The 23,460-nt window shown below is 36.5% G+C and overlaps 1 protein-coding gene across 2 annotated transcripts in view; it reads left to right on the top strand.

Moving 5' to 3' along the window:
• The window catches only part of ano2b (anoctamin 2b), a 101,089-nt gene that overhangs the window by 63,235 nt on the left and 14,394 nt on the right, over positions 1 to 23,460 (top strand). For both annotated transcript variants that reach the window (XM_030150482.1, XM_030150483.1), the window contains 3 exons: positions 5,236 to 5,388; positions 7,346 to 7,398; positions 11,380 to 11,558. In XM_030150482.1, coding sequence (XP_030006342.1) covers positions 5,236 to 5,388; positions 7,346 to 7,398; positions 11,380 to 11,558 — 385 coding nt within the window. The remainder of the gene's footprint in view (positions 1 to 5,235; positions 5,389 to 7,345; positions 7,399 to 11,379; positions 11,559 to 23,460) is intronic.

Here is a 23,460-nt window from a genome sequence, read left to right on the forward strand (position 1 = left end):
TGGAAAGAGAATTAGTGGTGTTTAATGAACTAGTTTAACTGAACATTTCCTTGAGGAATGAAAATTGAAGATTAAACTTTTGCATGTTTCAAGTTGTATTCAGTAGTTTTATTATACACTCTTCACCATAAAGTTAAAATAAAATAGGTGTATCTTTTTTCTTGAAATAATTGTGACAATATGTTTTATTCTTGATACATAACGTGTAACTGGGACTCAGTTTGTAATTATTGGACGTGGTCAAAGCTGATTACTGATGTGTATAAATAGGAATAAAAAGAGGAATGTGTCAGAAAGCAACATTATTCCAACTTTATGTGAAACAGTGAATCATAGCTTTAATAATGCAATATAGTGTTTGACCAGTAAAATGACAGTTTATGATTTGTTGAGTATTTAAGATCTATGTGTGTTGAAAAGATTCCCTTTCATGATGTTTGTGAAATTATTACAAAAAGACAATTTTTAGAACTTTTTGAAGCCACAGTCAAGCCACTTAAACCTCCTGAGATCCAGGAAAGTTAAAGTTTTGGCTTTTTTTAGATTGACTAATTGACTTGATTGGGAACTGCATGATGCAACTGTGTTTTCAGAATTTTTTTTTTTTTTAATTGTTATTATTTTTTGCAGTGGACAGCATTTTTTTTGGTAAAACTCTTGTCCGCCATAGTGAACAAAATGCTTTACTGGGTCTCAGGAGATTAAATTTAGCTTCAGCTTTGACAATCAGAAAAAAATATATACAGAAGAATCTTAAATCTTAAACATTTTGTCTGAAAGTCAAATTATCAGGTAATACTATAGTGTTGTTCCATAATGCTTGATCAATTAGTGGCTCATAACTTCTATTTTACAAGTAGATTAAAGTGGAATAAGAAAAAAAATAAAACCTACAGCAAATACACTGACTTCATGTAACTTTTTAGGACTTTCTCAGTATAAAGTAAGTGAAGATAAAAGACAAGGAAAAAGACACATGAACAAAAACAATGAGGGATGGTCACCCAGTGGTCTTAGAAGAAGAATGATATCTACAGCAGCACAAATTGATGTTTTGCTGTATTTCTTTCCAGTGGATAAAGTCAGAATACAGCAGTATTTTAGCAAACAGGGAACAACAAGCATGACCACAGAAACATTTGTTTGTGAATGACTCAACAAATTGTATGTACTGAAAGGTCAAAGACGTAAAAAGAGGAAGAATCTGATAAAATAGTTTTGGATGTTTCATTGTAAAAGGGTTGCAAAACAAGTTTGGAAACCTCAGAAACCTCTAAATGACAGACCGGAGACAGTGTACCAGACACACCGGTGTAATGGACACATGAACCACGTCTCATCACAGAGAAAACATTCACAATTTAGCTTTTTTTTTTTTTTTTTTTACATGAATGGATTTCAGCATTATAGCTACTTCCTGTATCGTTTGGGCACTACTATCTTTTCCTTTTACTGACTTGTTAAAAAAAAACAACCTGTTGGAATTGAGAGAGAGAAAAACAGAATGAAGCCCAGGCTAATGTCGCTGCAGGGCACGGCGAGGAATGACAAAAATGTCACAACTATACAAGAAAATGCACCAGCTCAGTTACACACAGTTGAAGGTGTGTAGATCAGCAGCTCTGGGTTAAAGTCAACTCATTTATTATGTATGTTAGTGTTTGTTGGGGTGTGTGTGGCTTGTGTTTGTGTTGTTTATGTTCGGTGTGACTGCGTGTGCGTGGGCCAGCCTCGAACCCATCAACCTCGGCTCAGGTAGATAGTGAGGTTATTCTAAGCTTGCCCTCTAGCGCTTGCCGGTCTGCAGTCGTATTTTCTTCCCCGGTGCTCTTTGTTTCTGCGTGGTGTCCCGAGGTGAAGCCGTCAGTCTCCATCTCGCTGGAAATCCCCGTTCCCACACTGCTAATGTTCCACTGCTCTGATCAGAGCTGTACATCAGCCAATGTCAGGCCAGATACTTTGTCTTTCTCATGTTTCCCTGTAACATTTCTTAGGAAGGAAGTAGATATGGTTTCATTTATTGATCAAGTCAAAAAAAAAAAAAAAGAGTTTGCAGCTGCTCTAGTGTGAAGATCAGCTTCTTTTTCACTAAATGTCACTTCTACATATTAAAAAAAAAAAAAAAAAAAAAAAAAGCAGTCTACTAATAGGAAAATGTTAATGTATTAAAGCTGCTGTAACCTGTGAACTTTCAGGGCCTGAAGACAAAACAAAGTTGGTCGACCCAAACCTCAACTACTGTTCATAGCGCTAATTTTTTCTGTCGCCATGCATGTTGGGTTTTTGGAGCTGGAAGTGACCATATTTGAACAACTTGGGTAGAGCTGCAAAAGTATGAAGGGTTAGAGAGTGCTGACGTCATAAAGCACTGCATAGCAAAGTTATGTTATGGTTTTATATTAACCACAACTAGATGATGCTGAGTATTTTATTTTTAAATAAAAATAAACTCAGAAAGTTTAACTCAGCAGGTGGGTGGGCTGTCATACAAACCTGTCAATCAAAATCTGATACAGAAGACATCAAACCTCCTAACTGACCTGAGATCTAATTAAAGGACTGATAATTTAAAGATGGTTTCAAATAAAGGACCCCTGTATATCCTCCTGAGACCTAGGAAAGTGAAAATTTTAGCTTTTACATTAAACAATTGTCTTGATTGGAAACCGTGTAATGCAATAGTTTTTTTCAGATACGTTTTTAAAATTACTTTAATTTATTTATTGTTTTTTTAATGGAATGTCTTTTGCAATGGACAGAATTTTTTAAGTAAAACTGTCAAACTTTTGTCCCCTGCAGAGGACAAAAAAGCATTGCTGGGTCTAAGGAGGATATTAGTTGGTTTTTGACTGCAACTATAAGATTTTTATTTTTTATTTATTTAATTTATTTAATAGGGACAGTGCATATTAATGAACGTCTACAATAATGGCAGCTGTAAATATGCCAGATTGTAGCAGCAGTGCTAATTTCCATCTGTAGTCCCTAGGCAGGTGGCAAGAAAGACAGTTGACAAAAAGGCAAAACATCGTAAAAGACATCCTAAAAAGACAGTAGACAGAAATGCAAAACATCCTAAAAACACACAGAACAACACAGTGAGGATGATCCACTGATGGTCACAGGCTTCTACATTGGCTTTATGTTGGTTTGAATGGAATTTGAACGACAAATACTGTGAAGATCTCTACCATCTTATTCACAGAGAAGCAAATTACAACACAAAACAGTAATTTTAAAATTTAACGGCATAATTGTTTAGTGAGCTACGTGTCAGCCTAAGGTGTTGAGACAGGTAAGGCCAAGTTAGAACAGCTCTACAGTCTGTCATGGGGCCAAAGACACAGACATTTTTATGTTTTTTTTTTCCATTTCTGTATTCTCAAAACCTAAAATAACCAAAAAACATGTCACTAATGTGTCATATTGTAACTAAAAAATCCACTCTGCTGATCTACAAGGTCACCTGTTGAATGTTCAGTGACGTTGGAGAACAGATACCATTGGTTCAGAGTGATAAAAATGTCCAAAGCTTCAACTAGTCAGCTGCAGTTTAGGTGATGTTATTATGTTTTCATCAGAAGGGGAAACAGCCAACATTGGAATCTTTCATCTTTAGTCAGAATACCTTTGTCTCCAATGTCAGGGAAAGTGAAAAACAAGTCGTAGCTCCGCCCCTTGTTATGGATCTGCTCCAGTTTAAGGAATTCAGTCCTTGGCTCGTGTCCGATCGTTCTAAGTTTCCCAAAAAGTCATTGCAGTAGTTTTTGCTTAATCCTGATGATAGACCGACAAACAGGAGTGAGTGGAGGTGAATATTTCTGATTAAGCTTAGTTTTCATAATTAGTCACAGATTTTTGTCTCTGAGTTATCTAATCAGCCTGACTTACATAACACACATACAGCATAGATACACACATATTTCCACTCTCTGTCTAATCATAAAAAAGTCTGGTGTAGCCGGCGCACTGCAGCGTTTAACCTTAAAAGGCATCATCTGAACAAGAGAGCGAACTTGGGCAGAGTGACTCCTGACAAATGACCGTTCACTGATGTCAATCTGACAGCGTCCTGATAACTGGATGGGAGTCAAAGTAGGAGTTGTCCATCACCAGTTGACAGAAACTGCTGATCTATGTACGTCTGGAATGATTGTAATCCTTTGACTTTACACATATTTTTTCCTGATGTCACGACAAAAGAGAGATTAGTGTAGATTTCCTGTTTTTCCTTACAACAAACAAGGAATAATTACAGCTTGGACTCTGCAGAAAATAATCACTTTCATTTACATAAAAGTTTTATATACAAGAAAAATCTAAGAATGTTACTTTAGTTTATGAGACCAACGCCTTACCACTTGACCACCGTGCCTTCCATAAAGTGGAATAAATGGACTATATTTACACAAAATCAATAGACTGACTGTTGCTACCCGGGCACAATGTATTCATTTGTACTTATTTGTGCTCTAGTTTGTCTGTTCATTATATTTATTTATTTATTTCATTTTATTTTATTTTATTTTTATTCATTTATTTAGTTATTTATTTAGTTTTCTGGGGTTTCTTTTGTTTGTCTTTGTCTTTTTATTTTGGGATACTGTTACAGTTCTATATAAAACTTCATAAAGATTTAAGTTACAAAAAAAAAAAAGAATGTTACTTTACACTGATCACTATTCCTGTGCTGTGCAGAAATTCAGTCTCTAAATGTAATGTTAGAAGGCCAGTCTTTTTTTTTTTTTACATAATTTACTTCAGTCGACTCGTGGCTGTATTCATGAGTCACGTCTTTTTTTTTTTTATGTATTTTTATTTTCTGCTATTAAACAGAATGTCTGTATCTGACCGCTAATTGGATAGATATCAACAGACATCATCTTGGGTCTTGAAAACATTCCATGGAATTTTAAGGGGTGTATTTTTATGCCGTAGATAAAAACAGTTATAGACAGGATAAACTAATGACCTTCCACTGCCACTGTCTGTGAACTTTGCTGCAAAGTAGTTACAGGACGTTAGTAATGTTTGCCTTAAATTATATTACAGTGACGTAAACCTGAGCATCACAAACGTCTGATTTGGTTTTCGGCAACGTAGCCCTTTGTTAAAACTGTGCCCTGGAGTAGGAACGTGCAAATGAAATTGCTATAAGTAATTATCAGTCTGTGATGACGTTCAACAGTGTTACACCTACAGAATCTTCAGTGATCATTTCTCTTTCTCCTGCAGTCATCCAGTTCGGTTTCGTCTCGCTGTTTGTGGCATCGTTCCCTCTGGCTCCTCTCTTCGCCCTACTGAATAATGTCATCGAGATTAGACTGGATGCCAAGAAGTTTGTTACAGAGCTACGCAGGCCTGTTGCTACACGTGCTAAGGATATTGGTAAGCTGATATGTCTCACATATCAGAGACAAGCCTATATCAAAACTCACCCATAAATATCCCTTTGTTTGTTACGTCCACTATTGGATAACACAAACTTTGATAATAAATCTTTGCATCATTGTGCTGACTTGTGTATTTAACCCTTTCATGCATACTGGTCACTACAGTGGACAGCTATTCTACAGCTGTTCCCTTGTATATTCATGGATTTTGTTGTTCTTTTTGTTTTTTTTGTTTTTTTTTACACATATCTTTATTACAGTTTTAAGACACTACATATCTTTTCTGACATGAATTGGTAATATTTTGTAGATCTCTCCTGAGCATAAACCACCAGAATCAGAAGCCCTCCCCATAGATTTCCCACAATTTATCAGTAAATACATGTTTCTGTGCGTCAAAAATTAAACATGTGGTGTACAGCAGAGTGGACATTTTTGCAACTTCATGAAAAATTGGTTCATAAGATCTTTTTTTTAATGTATTTTTCACATTTTTTAAATTATTTTTATTATTATTTTTTTAATTTATTTATTTTTCAGAAGAAAATTTTCAATCGCATTGTTTTTTTTCATGCCTAAAGAGGAATAAAAACACTCAGGAAAAAATTTTGATTCAGGTTCTCATAATTCGTGCATGAAAGGGCTAGAGAACTATCAAGTCTTAGTTGTAGTTGTTATACTGTGGTTTACATGTAAACTGTTCATTTGTTTTAGATTTGACTTGAGTCCTTAACGGTCAGTACATTACATACAATACACACAATATATCCTATGCATGGGCGATAGCAGTACTTATAATACTTTCTTCTTGTCAGGCTGGAGAATCCTGTAAAAAGACTTTATGTTTCAGTTTTTAAATAAGCATCTACATCAACATAGGACAGGGGTGTCAAACTCATTTTAGTTCAGGGGCCACATTCACCCCAATATGATCTCAAGCGGGCCGGTCCAGTAAAAAAATACAAGTGAAAAAAGTAAAATTACATTATGATAACGTTTATATCTACATGATTTCCTAAAAAATCCGAATAACATGAACAACTTGAAATGTCTAAAGAAAAACAAGTGCAGTTTTAACAATATTCTGCATCAGTTTATCACTTTATCATTTGCACATGTGCATTACAACTTGCATTACAATTACAAATACACATAATATTGATAAAATTACATTTGCTTTTCTCAAGACATTTCACGTTGTTCATATTTCTTCAGGTTATTCACATTTTTTGGATAGTTTGTTAATCTAAACATTTTCATGTAAAGTTACTTTTTTTTTTTTACACTAAAACAAAGATAAAATCTGCAGTTGTCATTATTTATAGGTTATTACGACAGTGTTTTCTGGTCTGACCCAAGTGAGATCTAACTGGTTTATATGTGTGTGTAAAATGATTTTTACACTATTGATTGTTAATATCTTCAGTATAGTTTTTGCATTTCACAAATTCATCCTATGGGCCAGATTGAACCCTTTGGCTCCCGGGCCGCATGTTTGACACCTGTGGTGTAGGGCATATGAACTAGTCCAAGGCAGAACTACACACACAAACATCAAACCCTACCCACCCACCCAAAGACTGAGAGAGAAGGAAAAATAAATGAATAAAGAAAAGAAAAGAAAAGAAAAGAAAAGAAAAAAGAAAAAGAAAAGGGGGCACACAGTTAGACTGACTTGTATCATGAAAAAAGAAGGAAATTTAAAGATTACAGTCTGATGCATAATGGTTGTGTTCGTAGTCTGTCAAAAGAAAATTTTAGATTAGATTAGATTTAAAATTTTCACAAAAACAAACAAAACAAACAAACAAAAAGAACAGCAGATGTTTCTCCAATCCGGGCATGCATTTGTATATTTATTTGTATGTTAGTCTAAGTGTAAAATAACCCTGTATAGGTTGTTGTCTTTGTTTCTTCTTCTCATCTTTCTCCTCTCATCCCTCTTTCTACAGGTGTATGGTACAACATACTGAGTGGAATGGGGAAATTCTCAGTCATTATAAATGTAAGTATTATTTTCAGTGTCTTACATTTAATAATGTGCTTACTATATTATTAATGAAGGACATCCTGGCACAATAAACTTTTTTTCCCCCTCTGTGCACTACGAATTAAATGTATCAAGGACCAGCGTGCAACCTAACTCTTAATAAAATAGCTGTTAATAATTATGACCTACATTATGAGACAGTAATGTCACTAGTGTGAAATAATAGGACAATTACTGGCCCATATTTTAGCCACTGCAGCCTCTCTAATGCATTTCAGTGAGTTACCAGGTCAAACTTTGAGGGAAATTTATAGTATGGTGCAGGAATAAGTCAAAGTCAAAGTTAGCTTTATTTGTCAGTTTTTCCATATGTACAGGACAGAAAGGAAAACTGAAATAACAACAATGTAAGGCCCATGGTGTCACAAGGAACATAGCAGAAAAATATAAAGTAAAATAGAAAAAATAGAATATTACTATAAACATACAATGTGACTATAAACAGCAGGGGTTTGAAAGAATATTATAAAACAATAAAGCAGCATCAGTAAAGTGACAGATGAGTTGAAAGTGACAAGACAAGATGCAAATTAAAGTGACAGTTCAGTTTAGTGGCTAGAGCAGTCCATGAGCTCTCTGTGTCTGTGTGTGAATCTGTGTGTGGGGGAGAATAAGTGAATACTAAAACCTAATCATATTAAAAATGATGAAAGCTGCAGTAATTGCACTTATATGCTTTAAACTTTAAACATTGGGGCTGTTCCTTCATCACTTAGACTTATTTCATTGATTATGTATCATCTGTCAGAACCACTGTAACATTTAATGTTTCTAAACTGCATATTTAGCTTAGTTTTAATATCATGAGTCATAATATTATCAGGTCCTTAAGCATGTCTTTCTGTCCCTCATCATTTTGTGTCCAGAGCATAACTGGAAAACTATTACATATTTTTTCACCAAACTGTGTACAGTTTTAGTTATAGGAGTAGTAACGTAGTTTACTGTAGTATCTGTCGTCCATCATGCTGTTTTTCATTATTCTCTTTGCAAAATTAGAAAATCATTCAGTATTTTTCAGATAATGTTCTTACAAAACTACCAAAGAAACTAATCAACCCCTCATAGTAATTCAGCTAATGTCACTTTTCATTTCTAGTTTAGTTTTGACATGACAGACGGTCAAAGGTTAACCCAAGGCCCAGTTTACACGACAACACTCTCAGGTGGAAACGAAAAAATGTTTTTATCAGATGTGCCTTTTGTTTAGACGGCAATGGCATTTTGGGGGGTTGAAAACGCAAAAAAGTGAAACCACCTTCCAGAGTGGAAATGACTGTGAAAAACACTCCACTTTTGCGTCACCATCTAAAGGGTTGAAAACACAAAACTGTGTTTTCATGTTATGTACACTTTACATCACAGGCACACACCAGTAAAGGAAAACAATAACATGTCAGATTATTTCCCTGCGACAGACCTTCAAGTTCCCCTAGCCGCTCTAATTTACATCCAAGAGTCATTTCAGCAATTATCACAAATCTTTATAGTGAGTAGTGTTCTGTTTCCTGTTTTGTGATTGTACAGGGTGTCCCATAAGTCTCCATACATAGGAAAAATAAATGTTTCTTGACATAAACCATTTTTATTTATATAATATGCTCTATATGACTGCCATTTTGTCGGGAACAAATTGATCCAAAACACTTCCTGTTTTTTTGAACTTGACAATAAGTTTTGCCACAGTGTCGTGTGTGATACTCGTCCCATGTTTTCTGTTAAATACGCTTGCAACCATACGACTGCTTGCTGAACCGGCCATCAGGATGATTTCAGTTTGTTGCTCTTTATTCAAATGCATTCTTTGGGTTATCTGAAATATAAAGAAATACATGTTAGAACCATGTATGTATGGAATGTATTATATCTCCTATGTATGGAGACTTATGGGACACCCTGTATTTTGCATTAGGAGAGAACAAGAAGAGAACTGGAAAGGTTCTACCCAGGGGCTTGGTCTTGGTGGTGGTGATGCCCCCGGGCGTACATACTACATTTATAAATAGGACATTTCACACATTTTTGCACATCCATCTGCATGCAGATTTTCCCCCAAAATGCACGTCGAAACTCAAAATTGAAAGTGAGAATGCAACACCACTTTTGTGCTTTCGGTTCAGATCGTTACCGTCTAAATGGTTAACTCATGACAACACTGAACCAGTGCTGACCAGTACAGAAGTGCCCAGTACAGACTTACACTTACTTATCTCTCCCACTGAAAAGTATTCATATTAATACAGATAAGTCCTCTTTGTTTTCTCTGTGATGGCATGTTTTTATGAGATGTCAGAGTTGTCCAACACACTCACACATAATAATATATGGAGGTCAATGTGTGTGTCTGAGTGTGTTTGATAGTTCACTGAAGTTTTGCCTAGGATTTGTCTCAGGCCTGCAGACCAAATCCTTTCCCGTTTACATTTAATACTGAACAGATTTATGGAGGATTCCCAAAAATGGGAGTTATTATTCATGGTGAGCATTAGCCGCCCCAGTGTCCACAGTGGAAGACTACGAGTGTTCACAGAGGAACATTAGTGGCAAAACACCCCACGAGTGGATGGATTTTACATCTATCACTTCATTAGAAAATTCATCAGACTGTTTCAGTTACTGCTGAATGAACACACAGCGATGTTTCACACAAAGTATCCAGTTTCTGACATACAGTTCTGGAAAGAATTAAGTGACCACTGGTTTTAACCCATAAAGACCCAGTGCTACTTTTGTGTCAGTTCCCAAAGGAATTTTTCTCTATGTTTAAGATAAGATAAGATAAGATAAGATAAGATAAGATAAGATAAGATAAGATAAGATTTTATTGATCCCACCATGGGGAAATTTCACAGTTAACCGCAGTAACATACAACACACAAGCGCAAAGAAAAGACAGGAAGAAAAATTTACCTTTCTTAAGTGATTTATCACTATTTATTATAATATTATCCTGCTCATTTTGTGTTTTATTTCTGTGTAAATCATGTATTTTCCATATTTAATTCATTAATCATGTTGATCTTCATAAAAGTTTAGATTAAAGTTGATAGTTATTGAATCACAAACAGAGAAAACTGAAGAAAAAGTGAGTTTTTCAGCAAAGATATCATGAACTGAACATAAACCCAGTGTGTCCATCCACTGGCACTGATCCAACTCCATGGGTTTTACTGGTGAATCAATGTTGTAGAAGATGACAGTGTTTCCACGGTAACTACAGAGCCTCTGAACGTCCATATGGGTCATATCTGATGACCATGAAAAGATGAAGAACTGCATTTTACACCAATTATTTACGTGCGTTGATAGGATTAATGTATCAGCAGGTATTAACCAGTTTAGATCAGTAGATGGTTTGGGTGTTTATGGGTTAATATGTTATGGTTTTATGCATGTGTTTGATTACGATGAACATTTTTACTAACTGTTGTCATTATTAAAAATATTGTAATTTAGGGCATTTATTCACACAAAATGACAAACAATGCAGTGTTTTCTGACCTTGAATAATGCACAGAAAATAAGTTCATATAAATTTATCAACATTATACTAATACAAATGTTTCCCTGATTCTCCAGATCAGCTTTAATGTTTCTTCTTCACATTGCTTTTGTGTAGTTTAGGCCACTCTTTGCACAAAAATGCAAGCACAGCACACTTGTTTAATGACCATCCATCTTTTTCGTGCTGACTTTCCAGAAACTTTTTAATGGTCTTCAGGTATTCAGTTTTTGTTTTGTTTTTTTCCTAGAACGGTATGTACTTTATCCGAACTGTCCAGGTGCTTTTACACACATGAATTTAACTGTTTAACCTCATGCATCTCTTTCTCCAAATGTAACAAAACCTAACTGTAAAATTATTAGTTTTTTAGGGTAATTATCATGCTTTGGCTAATTGCTTGTTCCTATCTCTCTTTCTGTTTCTCTCTGGAGGCCTTCGTCATCTCATTCACCTCAGACTTCATTCCTCGACTCGTCTACCAGTACATGTACAGCCAGACCGGCACCATGCACGGCTTCATCGACCACACACTTTCCTACTTCAACGTGTCTAACTTTAAGCAGGGTACAGCGCCGCAGAACTCTGAACACGGAGACATCACTGTCTGCCGGTAAAAACACAACCGCACCTATACAAACTCACACCCATAAAAGCTGTAAATATTTTGCGTACACAGAACAATAATACTGGAATTTAACAGGTTGTTAATTCTTTCATCTACTTTTTTGTGATATTTATCACAAATCCTCCTCTTGTTTTACAAAGATGCAAATGCATGCACTTTTTACACACACTGTTGTTGTTTTATTTTGGTTAATTTTTCTTCATTGGACTGTCAGAGAAGTAGCTGGTGCATGTCCAAGAAGACATTTAGATCAGTCCTATTTTTACTTCCCAGGAATTTAGCTTTGGGGATTTGTTAGAGTGGATAAAACAGCATCATTTTGTCTTGTGAAAGTCTAAAACTTTGACCTTAGCATATATATCAAGCTCTGTATCAACACCTTCTGACTATCACTGTGGCTCCTATGTCAAAGGTGAATTCATTATAAAGGATTTTTTCATTTTTCTTGGCTATTTCGCTATATTTAACTTGGAAGCTCAAATGTTAAAATGTAGAGTGGTTTCCTCTCTGCAATATTTGTAATATCTTCAAATCTAGTCAGAGGCCATTTCTCATAGACTGCGAGGGAAGTTCGGCTTCCCCTAAAATTACGGAAATTAAATGGTCAAATATGGTTGTGTTGACATTTCATTGAATACAAATGTGTTAAAAAATGTTCATCTCACAGACGAGTTTCGTTCACAATCAGCTTTAACATAAATCAACGGACTCGATGTTGTTCACTTCTCATACATTCCCGTTGCGCTGTTTTCTCATACGATCTCTGCTCAGTGCATTTACCTGTAGACACTCAGCGTCCATGCACTTCACTGGGACTGAGTGGAACAGTTTTTTTCATTGCCTCAAAACTGGACGGTAATTGGATAAATGCCAAGATGTTGTCCTGCCCCCGGACGCTCGGGTTCTCTGGGGGTGAATGGAGCTGTGGGCGGAGCTCAGCTGGGCTGGACGCCGGACTTCCACGTGCTGATTGGAGGATCAGTCGAAAGGCTGAATCCCGTTTGATTGACAGCTATTTTGAGATCTACTCCTTCACTGACACAGTTCAGATTAATACCGTCGCACATTCTGCTGTGAAATCGAGAGAAACCACTAGGAAATTACTTGTTCATTTCTTGCACTGTGAATAAAACACACTCAAGGTACTTTCTTATTTCAATTTAACATAATTTCAACGTTTTCTTGTTTAGTAGGTACGATAAGGTCACTGACCATTTTCTTAAAAAGGAACGGAGGGCCGAATTTATGTTTAAATAACTTGACTTTTTTTTTTATTTTTTTTTTATGTAAGCCGACAATGAGCTTCCCCTGTCTGAAAGACGAGCAGCCGCTACTGAATCTAGTAATGGTCTATTGTTTGTAGGGTCTGCATTTAGCATTCAGCGTGTTGAAATAAAGGTATGACTTTAGTACAGTTTACTAGACCTTTCATAGATGAATTTGTTTTTCAGGGTCAGTTTTTTCAGTATAAGGGGGAATCATCTGCGTAAACTTTGACATTTACATGGATAAAGCTGATTTGTTACAGTCATCCATATTCTCCAGAAACACCAGAACAATCAAGAACAAAGTGGAGAAAGTGGACAATAGAAATCATATCATCTACTCAGAAATGGAAAAGCCACTCATGACCAATTAGCAGTTATTAATTCTAGTCAGATGAGGTCACATGTGCAGAAGACAGACGGAAAGAGGCCAGTGCTGCGTCTTTGTGTCAGCGTCATCACACTACACTATTGTGTCTTCTTTACTACAATTCCACTCATGACAGTGGCAAACATCTCTTTCACAGCGTGATTATAAAGGACCATAGACGGAAAGGTCATGAATGCCGGCGCGTAGACAGCTGATGTTGACCTGCTGTTACATAACACGGCAGAAAAACGACAACGCAAGAATACAGTCTTTGTGTCCGTGTGGGGTGATTTGTAACATCCAAAACATGATGACATACTGTAAGACTTTATGGTTTAGAGGCGTGAAATTGGTTGGAAGATTTCCCAAGAATGGTGAGTATCTGTCATCAGTGTGGTGTTGAACGTCCACACTGTTTCCACTGTGGGCGGAGACTGAAGCATGGACGCTGACAACGCATCAGACCTCAAAGCGGAGGACTGGGTCTGTTTTTCTGTCTTTCTTTCTTTCTTTCTTTCTTTCTTTCTTTCTTTCTTTGTTTTTTGCTTGTTTGTTTCTTTCTTTCTGTCTTTTGTTATTTCTTTCTCTCCCTCTCTCTCTCCCTCGTCTCTTTCTTTCTTTCTTTCTTTTGTTATTTCTTTCTCTCTCTCTCCCTCTCTCTCTCCCTCCCTTTCTTTCTTTCTTTCTTTCTTTGTTTTTTGTTTTTCTTTCTTTCTTTCTTTTGTTATTTCTTTCTCTCTCTCTCTCTCTCCCTCTCTCTCTCCCTCCGTCTCTTTCTTTCTTTCTTTCTTTTGTTATTTCTTTCTCTCTCTCTCCCTCCCTTTCTTTCTTTCTCTCTCTTTTTCTTTCTTTGTTTTTTGTTTGTTTGTTTCTTCCTTTCTTTTATTATTTCTTTCTCTCTCTCTCCCTCTCTCTCCCTCCGTCTCTTTCTTTCTTTCTTTCTTTCTTTCTTTTGTTATTTCTTTCTCTCTCTCCCTCTCTCTCCCTCCCTTCCATTCTTTCTTTCTTTCTTTCTTTCTTTCTTTCTTTCTGTCTTTCTTTCTTTCTCTCTCTTTCTCTTTCTCTTTCTTTCTTTCTTTCTTTCTTTCTTTCTTTCTTTCTTTCTCTTTCTCTCTTTTTCTTCCTTTCTTTCTCTTTTTCTCTTTCTCTATCTCTATTTCTTTCTTTCCTTCTTTTCTTTTCTCTCTCTTTCTTTCCGTCTTTCTTTCTTTTTCTCTTTCTCTATCTCTTTTTCTTTCTTTCTTTCTCTCTCTCTCTCTTTCTTTCTCTCTCTTCTGCTCTTTCTTTCAATCTTTCTTTCTTTCTTTCTCTCTCCCTCCCTCCCTCTCTTTCTTTCTTTCTTTCTTTCTTTCTCACTCTCTCTCTCTTTCTCCCTCCCTCCCTCCCTCTCTTTCTTTCTTTTTTTCTTTCTTTCTTTCTTTCTCACTCTCTCTTTCTCCCTCCCTCCCTCCCTCCCTCTCTTTCTTTCTTTCTTTCTTTCTCACTCTCTATCTCTCCCTCCCTTTCTTTCTTTCTTTCTTTCTTTCTTTCTTTCTTTCTTTCTTTCTTTCTTTCTTTCTCTCTCTCTCTCTCTCCCTCCCTCCCTCCCTCTCTTTCTTTCTTTCTTTCTTTCTAAGATAAGGTGTGGACGTCGATGCAAACACAGTGAAATCAGACCTGCTTTGGCTGTACAGTGGAATGGAAGGCGGAGGCGATAATCCAGTGCAATAGAAGGACCTGTGAGCTGTACTGTAGTTGGATGGATGGTGTGATAGAGGCCAACCACTAAGGTTTTAAATCTTTAATCACATTTAAAAACAGCAGTGTGAGGAGGGTGAAGACAGTTTTTGCTTCAGTAGGCAGATCATCACAGTCCATCTCTGCTGTCATGTTTTTCTTTACTGTATCCCCAGTGCTGAAGGGCTAAATAAAAATGTGGGTAAACTATACTTTCTGCTTCTCTTAGAATTTATTGCTGCTACCAGTGTCAGCAAATGTGAGTTACTGCTGGTTTCCAGAAGACAGTGAGCCTTTCCTTGAAATGATGAAGTCCAGATGAGTTTGATACTTCTTTTTTTTTTCAACTTAGTCTTATTTTCGGTATGAAGAGCAGGGATGCTATGATAGAAAATAGTAGTCAGACTGAAAAGAGCAGCAAAACGGAATAACATCTGTACGGTATGCATACATGAGTTTATTGAATATAAATTAAAATGGGTTTGCATCTAAATTGATGTCTGCTTATGTAACATGTAGTGTGTCCACCAAGGGACCTTTGTTACATGAAAGTGAATCTAAAACAGGAATTAACTGAATATATTTAAGTACAGCTGAAAAAATACAGCAGTAGAAAAAGAACAGGACGATCAGGATTACACATGTGTGTTTGAGGGGCTTTTTTTCCACATTTGTCAAAGTAACCAGTATTAGTTTTATATTTTTTTTACTGTTTTACTCTACTCATGCCTCTGTATTCCACCTGTTTCAGTACTGTGTGTGCGTGTGTGTGTGTGTGTGTGTGTGTGAGTCCATAAAACACATCCAGTTCTCAGTGCGTCAGTTAAACTAGACCTTTATGGATTGCCGTGATTGAAAATGAGGTTTTTATGAGGTGTTTTGCATCTTCAGATTCAGTTTTACTCAGTTTATTGGTTTGTCTGCCCTTTCTTCTCGCTGTCCAGTTCGAGGACGCTAAATAAGGTAATGATTTATTTCCACACACACAGATGAGCACCAAGTGAAGCGATGCACTGGTGTAGACAGGCCAGGAGCTTAAGGCCTATTAAAGACACATAAAGTCACAATCTACTGCAGGTAAAACACTGACTATGAAAAACTACAGGTACACAGGTTCTGCCATTAGTGACTGAAAACTGCTCTCTGAACCCAAAAAATGAGTTTTAATAAGCAGACAATAGTGTTTTGCTTACAGAATCGTGTTTATAACATTTTTTTTCCTTTTTTTTTTTGGATGATTTACCCATATTCTTACACTGTAGTAATGTGATGATGATCTAAATTGCTAAATAAATAGAGATAGCATACTGGGGTAACCTCAGGAAACACTGAGTTATCATCATTTGACAGTTTTTGATTTGTGCAGTGATTAATATCTTGTTTTATTTACTTTGCTTAAAACAATGTTGAACAAAAATGGAAAGTATATGAATTTGACCTAACATCAAATGTCAAAGGTAATGTGAAAAACTGGTGTTTAACCCTTTCATGCATGAATTATTAGAAAATTAATCAAGATTTTTTTCTTTATTCCTCTTTGGGAACTTAAAAAAAAACAAAAAAACAATGTGCTTATTATTAATATTATTATGTTTTTTTTATGAAGCTATTTTTCACGGAGTTGCAAAAATGTCCACTCAGCTGGACACCATGTGTTTAATTTTTGAAGCAAAGAAACATGTATTTACTGATTTACTGTGTGAAAACTATGAAATGAAAACACTAAATGCTGCTCATTTGATGTTTTCTCACATTTTAACATACACTACAAACAAAAAGTTATGGATATTTTTAATTTTTGGGCTATTTTTTTTCAGTTGGGATACTTGCACAATGCTTTTTACTTTTTTTGTGTGTGAATTGAATTGAAACACATTTTTTTTAATAACCAGACATAGTTTTATTTACAAATGGCAAAAATGACAAAAAAATGACAAAAAAAAGAAATATCCTTAACTTTTTGTTTGTAGTGTACTCTAATACTAGTCATTACACACTTCATGGACATAGTATGGCAAAAAAAAAAAAAACTTTTGTTGTTAATTGCAGTCTAATAACAATAAAGAATTGATTCACACTCGAACATGTTAGATCAGGTTTATCAAGAACAGCAAAGTTACAGTAATGTTTTCAATGTCAGTGTATGGGATGGTGCATCAGCGTCCACTGTGTTGGCTGATATGGAACTAAAACAACAAAATCCATGAACATACAAGAGAACAGCTGTAGAATAACTGTCCACTGTAGTGACCAGTTTGCATGAAAGGATTAAATCTGTTTCCCGCTCAGAAATTTTTAAATTGCATATTGTAATTTCTTAACTTATATTGAGGATGTGAGGTCAGATTTACCAAGGCAGCACAGATTAGGAAGGCCACAGTCTACAAAAAGGTGCTGAGGTGAGAACAGGTTTTGCAAGAGATCAACTAACAATACTCAAAACTATGAGCCCAGAAGTGAGCAAGTTGCACAGAATCAGACTGCACATAGGCTACACTCAGACAGCAGGTCTTAAAAAATTCAGATTTTTTTGTGAAATCTGATTTTTTGTGTGCTCGTTCATATTACAAATTAAATGCGACGTCTATCAGTTCTCAGTATAAACTGAATGCGACCCTGAAGTGACCCGCATGCGCAAAAGGGGTCCTGACATAATACGTGACCACGCAGCACACACTGTGTTTACGGAAGTAAATTTTGTATTATTTTTTTAATTATTATTTTTTTTTATTTAACCTTTATTTAACCAGGAAAAAAATCCAATTGAGATTAAGAACCTCTTTTCCAAGGGAGTCCTGGCCAAGAGGCAGCATAAAACACAACACATACAGTTACATCATACAATAATTTACAGCACAAGTCAACCTATGAAAACACGTGCAAGTCATTGAGTTATTCTCTAGCACTATGGAGGCATCTTGTATCGGTGTGTGTGGCACTGATAAAGTTTCTCTACAACCGAGGTCAGCACCATTCCAGTCAAATAAGTTTAAGTAAAAGATTAAAAAAAGAGGAGAGCCAGGTTTTTTGCTCTGGCCTTTTATGGTGCAATGGCTGCTGCGTCTGTACAACGGAGCATTTGGATGCGGAGTCGGAGTTAGGAGTGATGGGATAGTGATGTTAGCAGGTTCAATGATGCAGACTTCATACATAATTTTAGAATGACAAGAAGAACGTTTAAATATATCTGTGACCGCCTCTTCGTAACACTCTCATGACAAGACACACATCTCCGGCGACCTATATCTGTTTGCAAGCATGTTGCAGTCGGACTGTACTGGCATTTCAATAACGTAAAGGTCGGATAAATCTGGCTGTCCAGACTGACATAGCACTGCAAAATATCTGATATGTATTGGATTTAGGACCACATATGAAAGTAGTGTGGCTCCAAAATGACAACACAGCACGGGCTTCTTAAAGACGGGTGCTTTTATTTAGCTTCTCAAATGCCGTGAAAACTAAAAGAAATAAAATACAATTGATTTAGGCACTTAACTGAAGCCTAAACAACATGAAATGTGAATAACAAAAGGCTACCCTACCTCGTGACCACCTGTCACTTCGGAGGTTTCAGGTAAGCAGTCTTTTCATTTTGCGCACTCTAAATAAACATGTGTTAATTAGAACAAACGTGATTACGAATATACAATGATACAAATGTACACAGTATTACAAGATAACTTATACAGCTAGCTTCCCTTAGCAGCTACTGCAGACGTGGCTTCGTCAAAGGCTTTAGCATGTCTGGGTTAAACAGAACTTGAATCTTCTCTAACTCACACCAAGTCTTGCGATAACAGCGATAAATAAACCGAAGTAAATAAAATGCTTTACATTAACCTCAATATAACAAATAATGCCTCGTATACATGAAACAAAACATATTTTCCATAAATGAAGATAGTAACATAATTACTAATATTTTAACTCTTAAAACAAAACATAAATTTCTTCCATGCTTACACTGTTACACTGACTCTTACAAGTAGCCTGGGTCGGATTTGAAAAAATCAGATTTGTGCCGTTCAAACTGTCTTTAACAGGTCAGATACAGGTCAAATAGTGGCAAATAATTAGATTTGGGCCACATTTGACTGCAGTCTGAACATAGCCATAGATAGATCTGATGAGGGTGCATGGATTTTATTGAAGACACAGACACAGCTTGTACAGAGTCAATGAGTGGCATGAAACACTTAAAACATTATAAGAACATCCAGTGCAAAGACGTATTTGGAACACCATTGCAATTGTTTTAAATACAGGATGAGCTTGTTCCACAGAGGATTTTAAGAGCATGACACAGTGCTTGACGTAAAGTAAACACACAAAGAAGTGACATTCTGTCGGCCACAAAAGCACTGAACTCTGTTTTATATAATTCAGGACACTTAGTTATGAAATCTGAGCTATTGTTTTGACATATAGTGTTTATGCTGAGGTTTTTAAGGATCAATATTAAAGAGGAAATGCTGTGTGCTGTCTATATCAGTCACAGATTCCAAAAAAACACATGAAAATTTAATACAATCAAGATAAATACGTCATTGTTTCATAGAAGTGTTTTGGCATGAAAGTACAACCTCTGCTTGACTTCTTGTTGAGCCTCCTTGTGATTTGATAAAGTTATTTCAGCGTGCTCTTTCCAATAATGATCTCAGGATTAAGAAAAAATGCATGTGAAAATGAACTGTTCTGTAGTTGATCTGCTCTGACATGGCCTTTTTCTGTCACTACTAATAAATGAATTTGAGTGGGAAAATGTTGTCCCTTCTAAGCCACGCCCTCAGTTCTCAGAGCATTTCCATTGTGCATAACAGTCACAGCCACACAGCCGCTAATGACATGACATGTTTTTTCTTAAATAATGATTAAATAATGAAACAGGTGACACGGTGGTGCAGTGGATAGCACTTGTGCCTCACAGTAAGAAGGTCCTGGGTTCAATTCCAACACCAGTCGATAGGGGTGGGACCTTTCTGTGTAGAGTTTGCATGTTCGCCCCATATCTGCGTGGGTTCTCTCCTGGTACTCTGGCTTCCTCCCACCATCCAAAGACATGCACTAATAGAATAATCTGTAAATCTAAATTGCCCATAGGTGTGAATGTGATTTTTTTGTCTTTATGTCAGTCCTGCAATGAACTGGTGACATGTCTAGGGTGAACCTCGCTTTCGTCCATAAGTAGCTGGGATAGGCTCCAGCGACCCCCGTGACCAGGGTGCGATTTGTGTGTGTGGGGGGGGGGGGATCAACCCCTCCTCTGGTTTTACATCCCTACTTCTGCTCAATGAATTTTATCCTTGGAGGGGGGACAACCAACCAACTGACATAACAGCATGTTGTGACAGTTTTCTTCCACCTATATCCTACATTAGTGGCACTAACGTTCACCTGAACCGAACTGTCAGTGGTCTCAGAATTCGTGAACATCCCCATGCACTGGGGCGCCAGAAAGGGGCGGGGGGGGTGTAAACGTGACAAATTCATGAGGCCCAGCATTTGTGTGTCCAGTGGATACAGGTTAGAAGTTGTGAAAATTTCGTGTAAGTTCCTCTGTATAATAGAGGAATAGAACCCAGGAGTAAGACGTTGAAAGTATGTAAAGTTTCATTTTCGTTTCACGCCAGCGTTAGTTATGTTAGTTAAGGACTGCACCCCCATGTATATAACACCCCCCCCCCCCGCTCTGAAAAACAAAACATCCCCCCCTCTATTTTTTGGACAAATCGCACCCTGCCTGGGACTCTAGTGAGGATAAAGCAGGTTCAGATAATGAATGAATTAATAAATAATTAAATAATGTGCAATTAGTTAAATAAGCAGTCACAAACCCTAGTAAATCATGTTTTGTAATTTACTGAAGTACTCTCCCCCTTTAAAGTTTGTGTTCTGAAAGGTGTCCATGCCTTTCCAGCTCTAACTTGCACTGCGTTTCTTTAGTAAATCTTGACCTTCCTCCTTTTAGACCAGAAGAGGGTTTATGTTGGCTCAAAGCGTGGATCAACCTGGCCTGTTGGGGCGACCTTTTAAAAAACAATGTCGCCGAGAGGCTAAGCAAGGGAAAAAATCTTTATTTCCCGGACACGCTGCTCAACAATAAAAAAAGGGGAAGTGAGCTCCAGAGTAATGTCCGCACGTTTATTAAAGGTAAAAAACAAACAGTGAAATAATCCAAAAATATTTTAAAAACACCCAAGACAATATACTTTGGCGGCGGTCAGCAAAAGTATGACCTTCCCCCCTCACCCCCTCAGTTCATTCATTCAAACAGGTACAAACAGCTGATTTTACTACGTCGGTGACATAAGCACCACCCTTACATAACTCCTCCCTGGATGTGACAAAGAAAATATTATCTGGCACTTACATGGCCCATACAAAGGAACTGAGGTAGCACTTTACATATATGAGTACAGACTTGTACATATTGTAATAGAGGTACGTAAAAAGACTTAAATGTTTTGTCAGTCCACAAAAGACTGGTCCAGTGAAGAGGGTTTAACTGAATGATTAGAATGTATTGGAGATTATCTGACATCCCTATATCACTGATCACATTATAAAACAGTAAAAAAAAAAAAAAAAAAAAAAAAATTGGCTTTCACGATGTCATGGCGAAGGGTCAGGCTCAAAAACTGTGTTAGGGTTGGCATAAGGGCTGTGGGAAAGGGCAACAACAAGAAACTAACACATACATGACATTCATTGCAAAAATAAACATTCCATTTACCTCCATCGTGAAATGGGTCAGAAACGCTGGTTTGCTTTGTGAAAGTCCACACAGTTTGTCTCCTCCCATGTCTATTTTTTATGTACGTCTGTGAGAGACCATCCAACAGCCACAAGAAGTACACAGACGCTTGTTTCAGCCAATGATGTTGTTTTGCTGCTGAAATGATCACAAATCAACATGGTGAAAGCAGACAACCCTGACTCATGCCAGAACTTGTTCAGAACGGTTTAGACCAAATATTATGAGTAAGACATGAAGAGACTGGAGTTGTATGTGGTAATCTAGATAGTGTTGCCAAACCCAAAAGAAATAGATATTTCCATTTTACTCAATCAAATAGCTTCCTCTACATCCAAAAGGAGATTAATACCTGGCACTGGAGAGTCTGTGGAGTGATAAATAATATTAAACATGTGCGTCACACTGAAGTATGAGAGCCTGTTTTTCATATAAACCTGTCCAGTCTGATGATATATTGGAGGCAGCAGATTGTCTAAAAGTGAGAAGAGAATCCACTATCGTTTCATTTTGTCTGATATCCATCCAAACTTGGATTTGAAGATTTCATTAAAAAGTTAGAGGTCTGGACTGAGATTTTCTTCAAAGAAATAAAGACATTTGCAATGCATTGTCTCAATAAAACCTTCGTCTATAATAAAGACTTACTTCATATCCACATAATATGGACACTTTTTAAATGGATATTTTCTTTAAAAAAAAAAAAATCTGTGTTTTACAAAATGCCTCTTTCTACATAACAACACAAAAATGACTACAGCCTGGAACACACACAGTGAATAACAGCTGTTTTTTCTGGTGGACTTAGTGGATAATAGACACAGCATCGAGCAGCAACAACAAGTTACCTTCACTATAGGTCAGGATGGTCAAAGTCTATTCTTTATAATATGTGGATTTCTCCAGTCCAGTCCTTCTTCCAAAAGTATGCACCACACTGACCTTGGTCTACTGCAGGTCATGCACTAATTTAGACACCAGAATTTGATGTTTCAGATGGAGCTTCATTACATGAAGTAATAACAAACATGTGCAAAATAGGATGTGACCATTTTCTATTTCTCTGTTTTCCCAGTCCACATTGATATTTAAAGGTCCATGTTAGAACGTGTTTTTGTGTCATAAAACAGTTTATATGTGGATGAGAAGCCCAAACATAGAGAAAAATTATCCATTTTGCAGAAGTCCACATTAGTGTGGACTAGGACTTTATTTAGATCATATTAAGAGTGGAGACAAGAAACTATTTTGTGACGACCTTTTCAACTAGGTGCTATTTTTACACAGAAATTTAATAGTTGACTGATATGACAGAGACACTATGGCTTTGTATAATTTGATTCTTTTTGGTATGTGTCTTCGAAATTAAATTAAGGTAAATAGTCACACTCAAACCTTTCACAACCAGCAAATTCAATTACTTTGCCCATAGTCTTACATAGAAACTGTGTGGTTAGACTAACTATCATTCTGGAATAAGGAAAAAATGTTTTATTATAATGCAGTAGTCTTGAGGGAACCAAGCAAATGATCTAGTGATTTTGCCAAATAATGTAAAATATTCATTCATTCATTCATTCATTCATTTTTGGAACCGGCTTTATCCTAAAATAGTTTTTAACATAAAAGTACAGATAAGTTGGAGGGGAGGACAGTGTTGACTGGAATAATACACAAATGTCAGGCTTCTTTCAACAGAATACATCCTAACAAGACTCATTCAACATAAACCAAAATAAGAGAGACAAAGAGTAGGCTCATTGTATTGTCTATAATGCC

Source organism: Sphaeramia orbicularis, chromosome 12, assembly GCF_902148855.1.
Source record: "Sphaeramia orbicularis chromosome 12, fSphaOr1.1, whole genome shotgun sequence".
NCBI lineage: Eukaryota > Metazoa > Chordata > Actinopteri > Kurtiformes > Apogonidae > Sphaeramia > Sphaeramia orbicularis.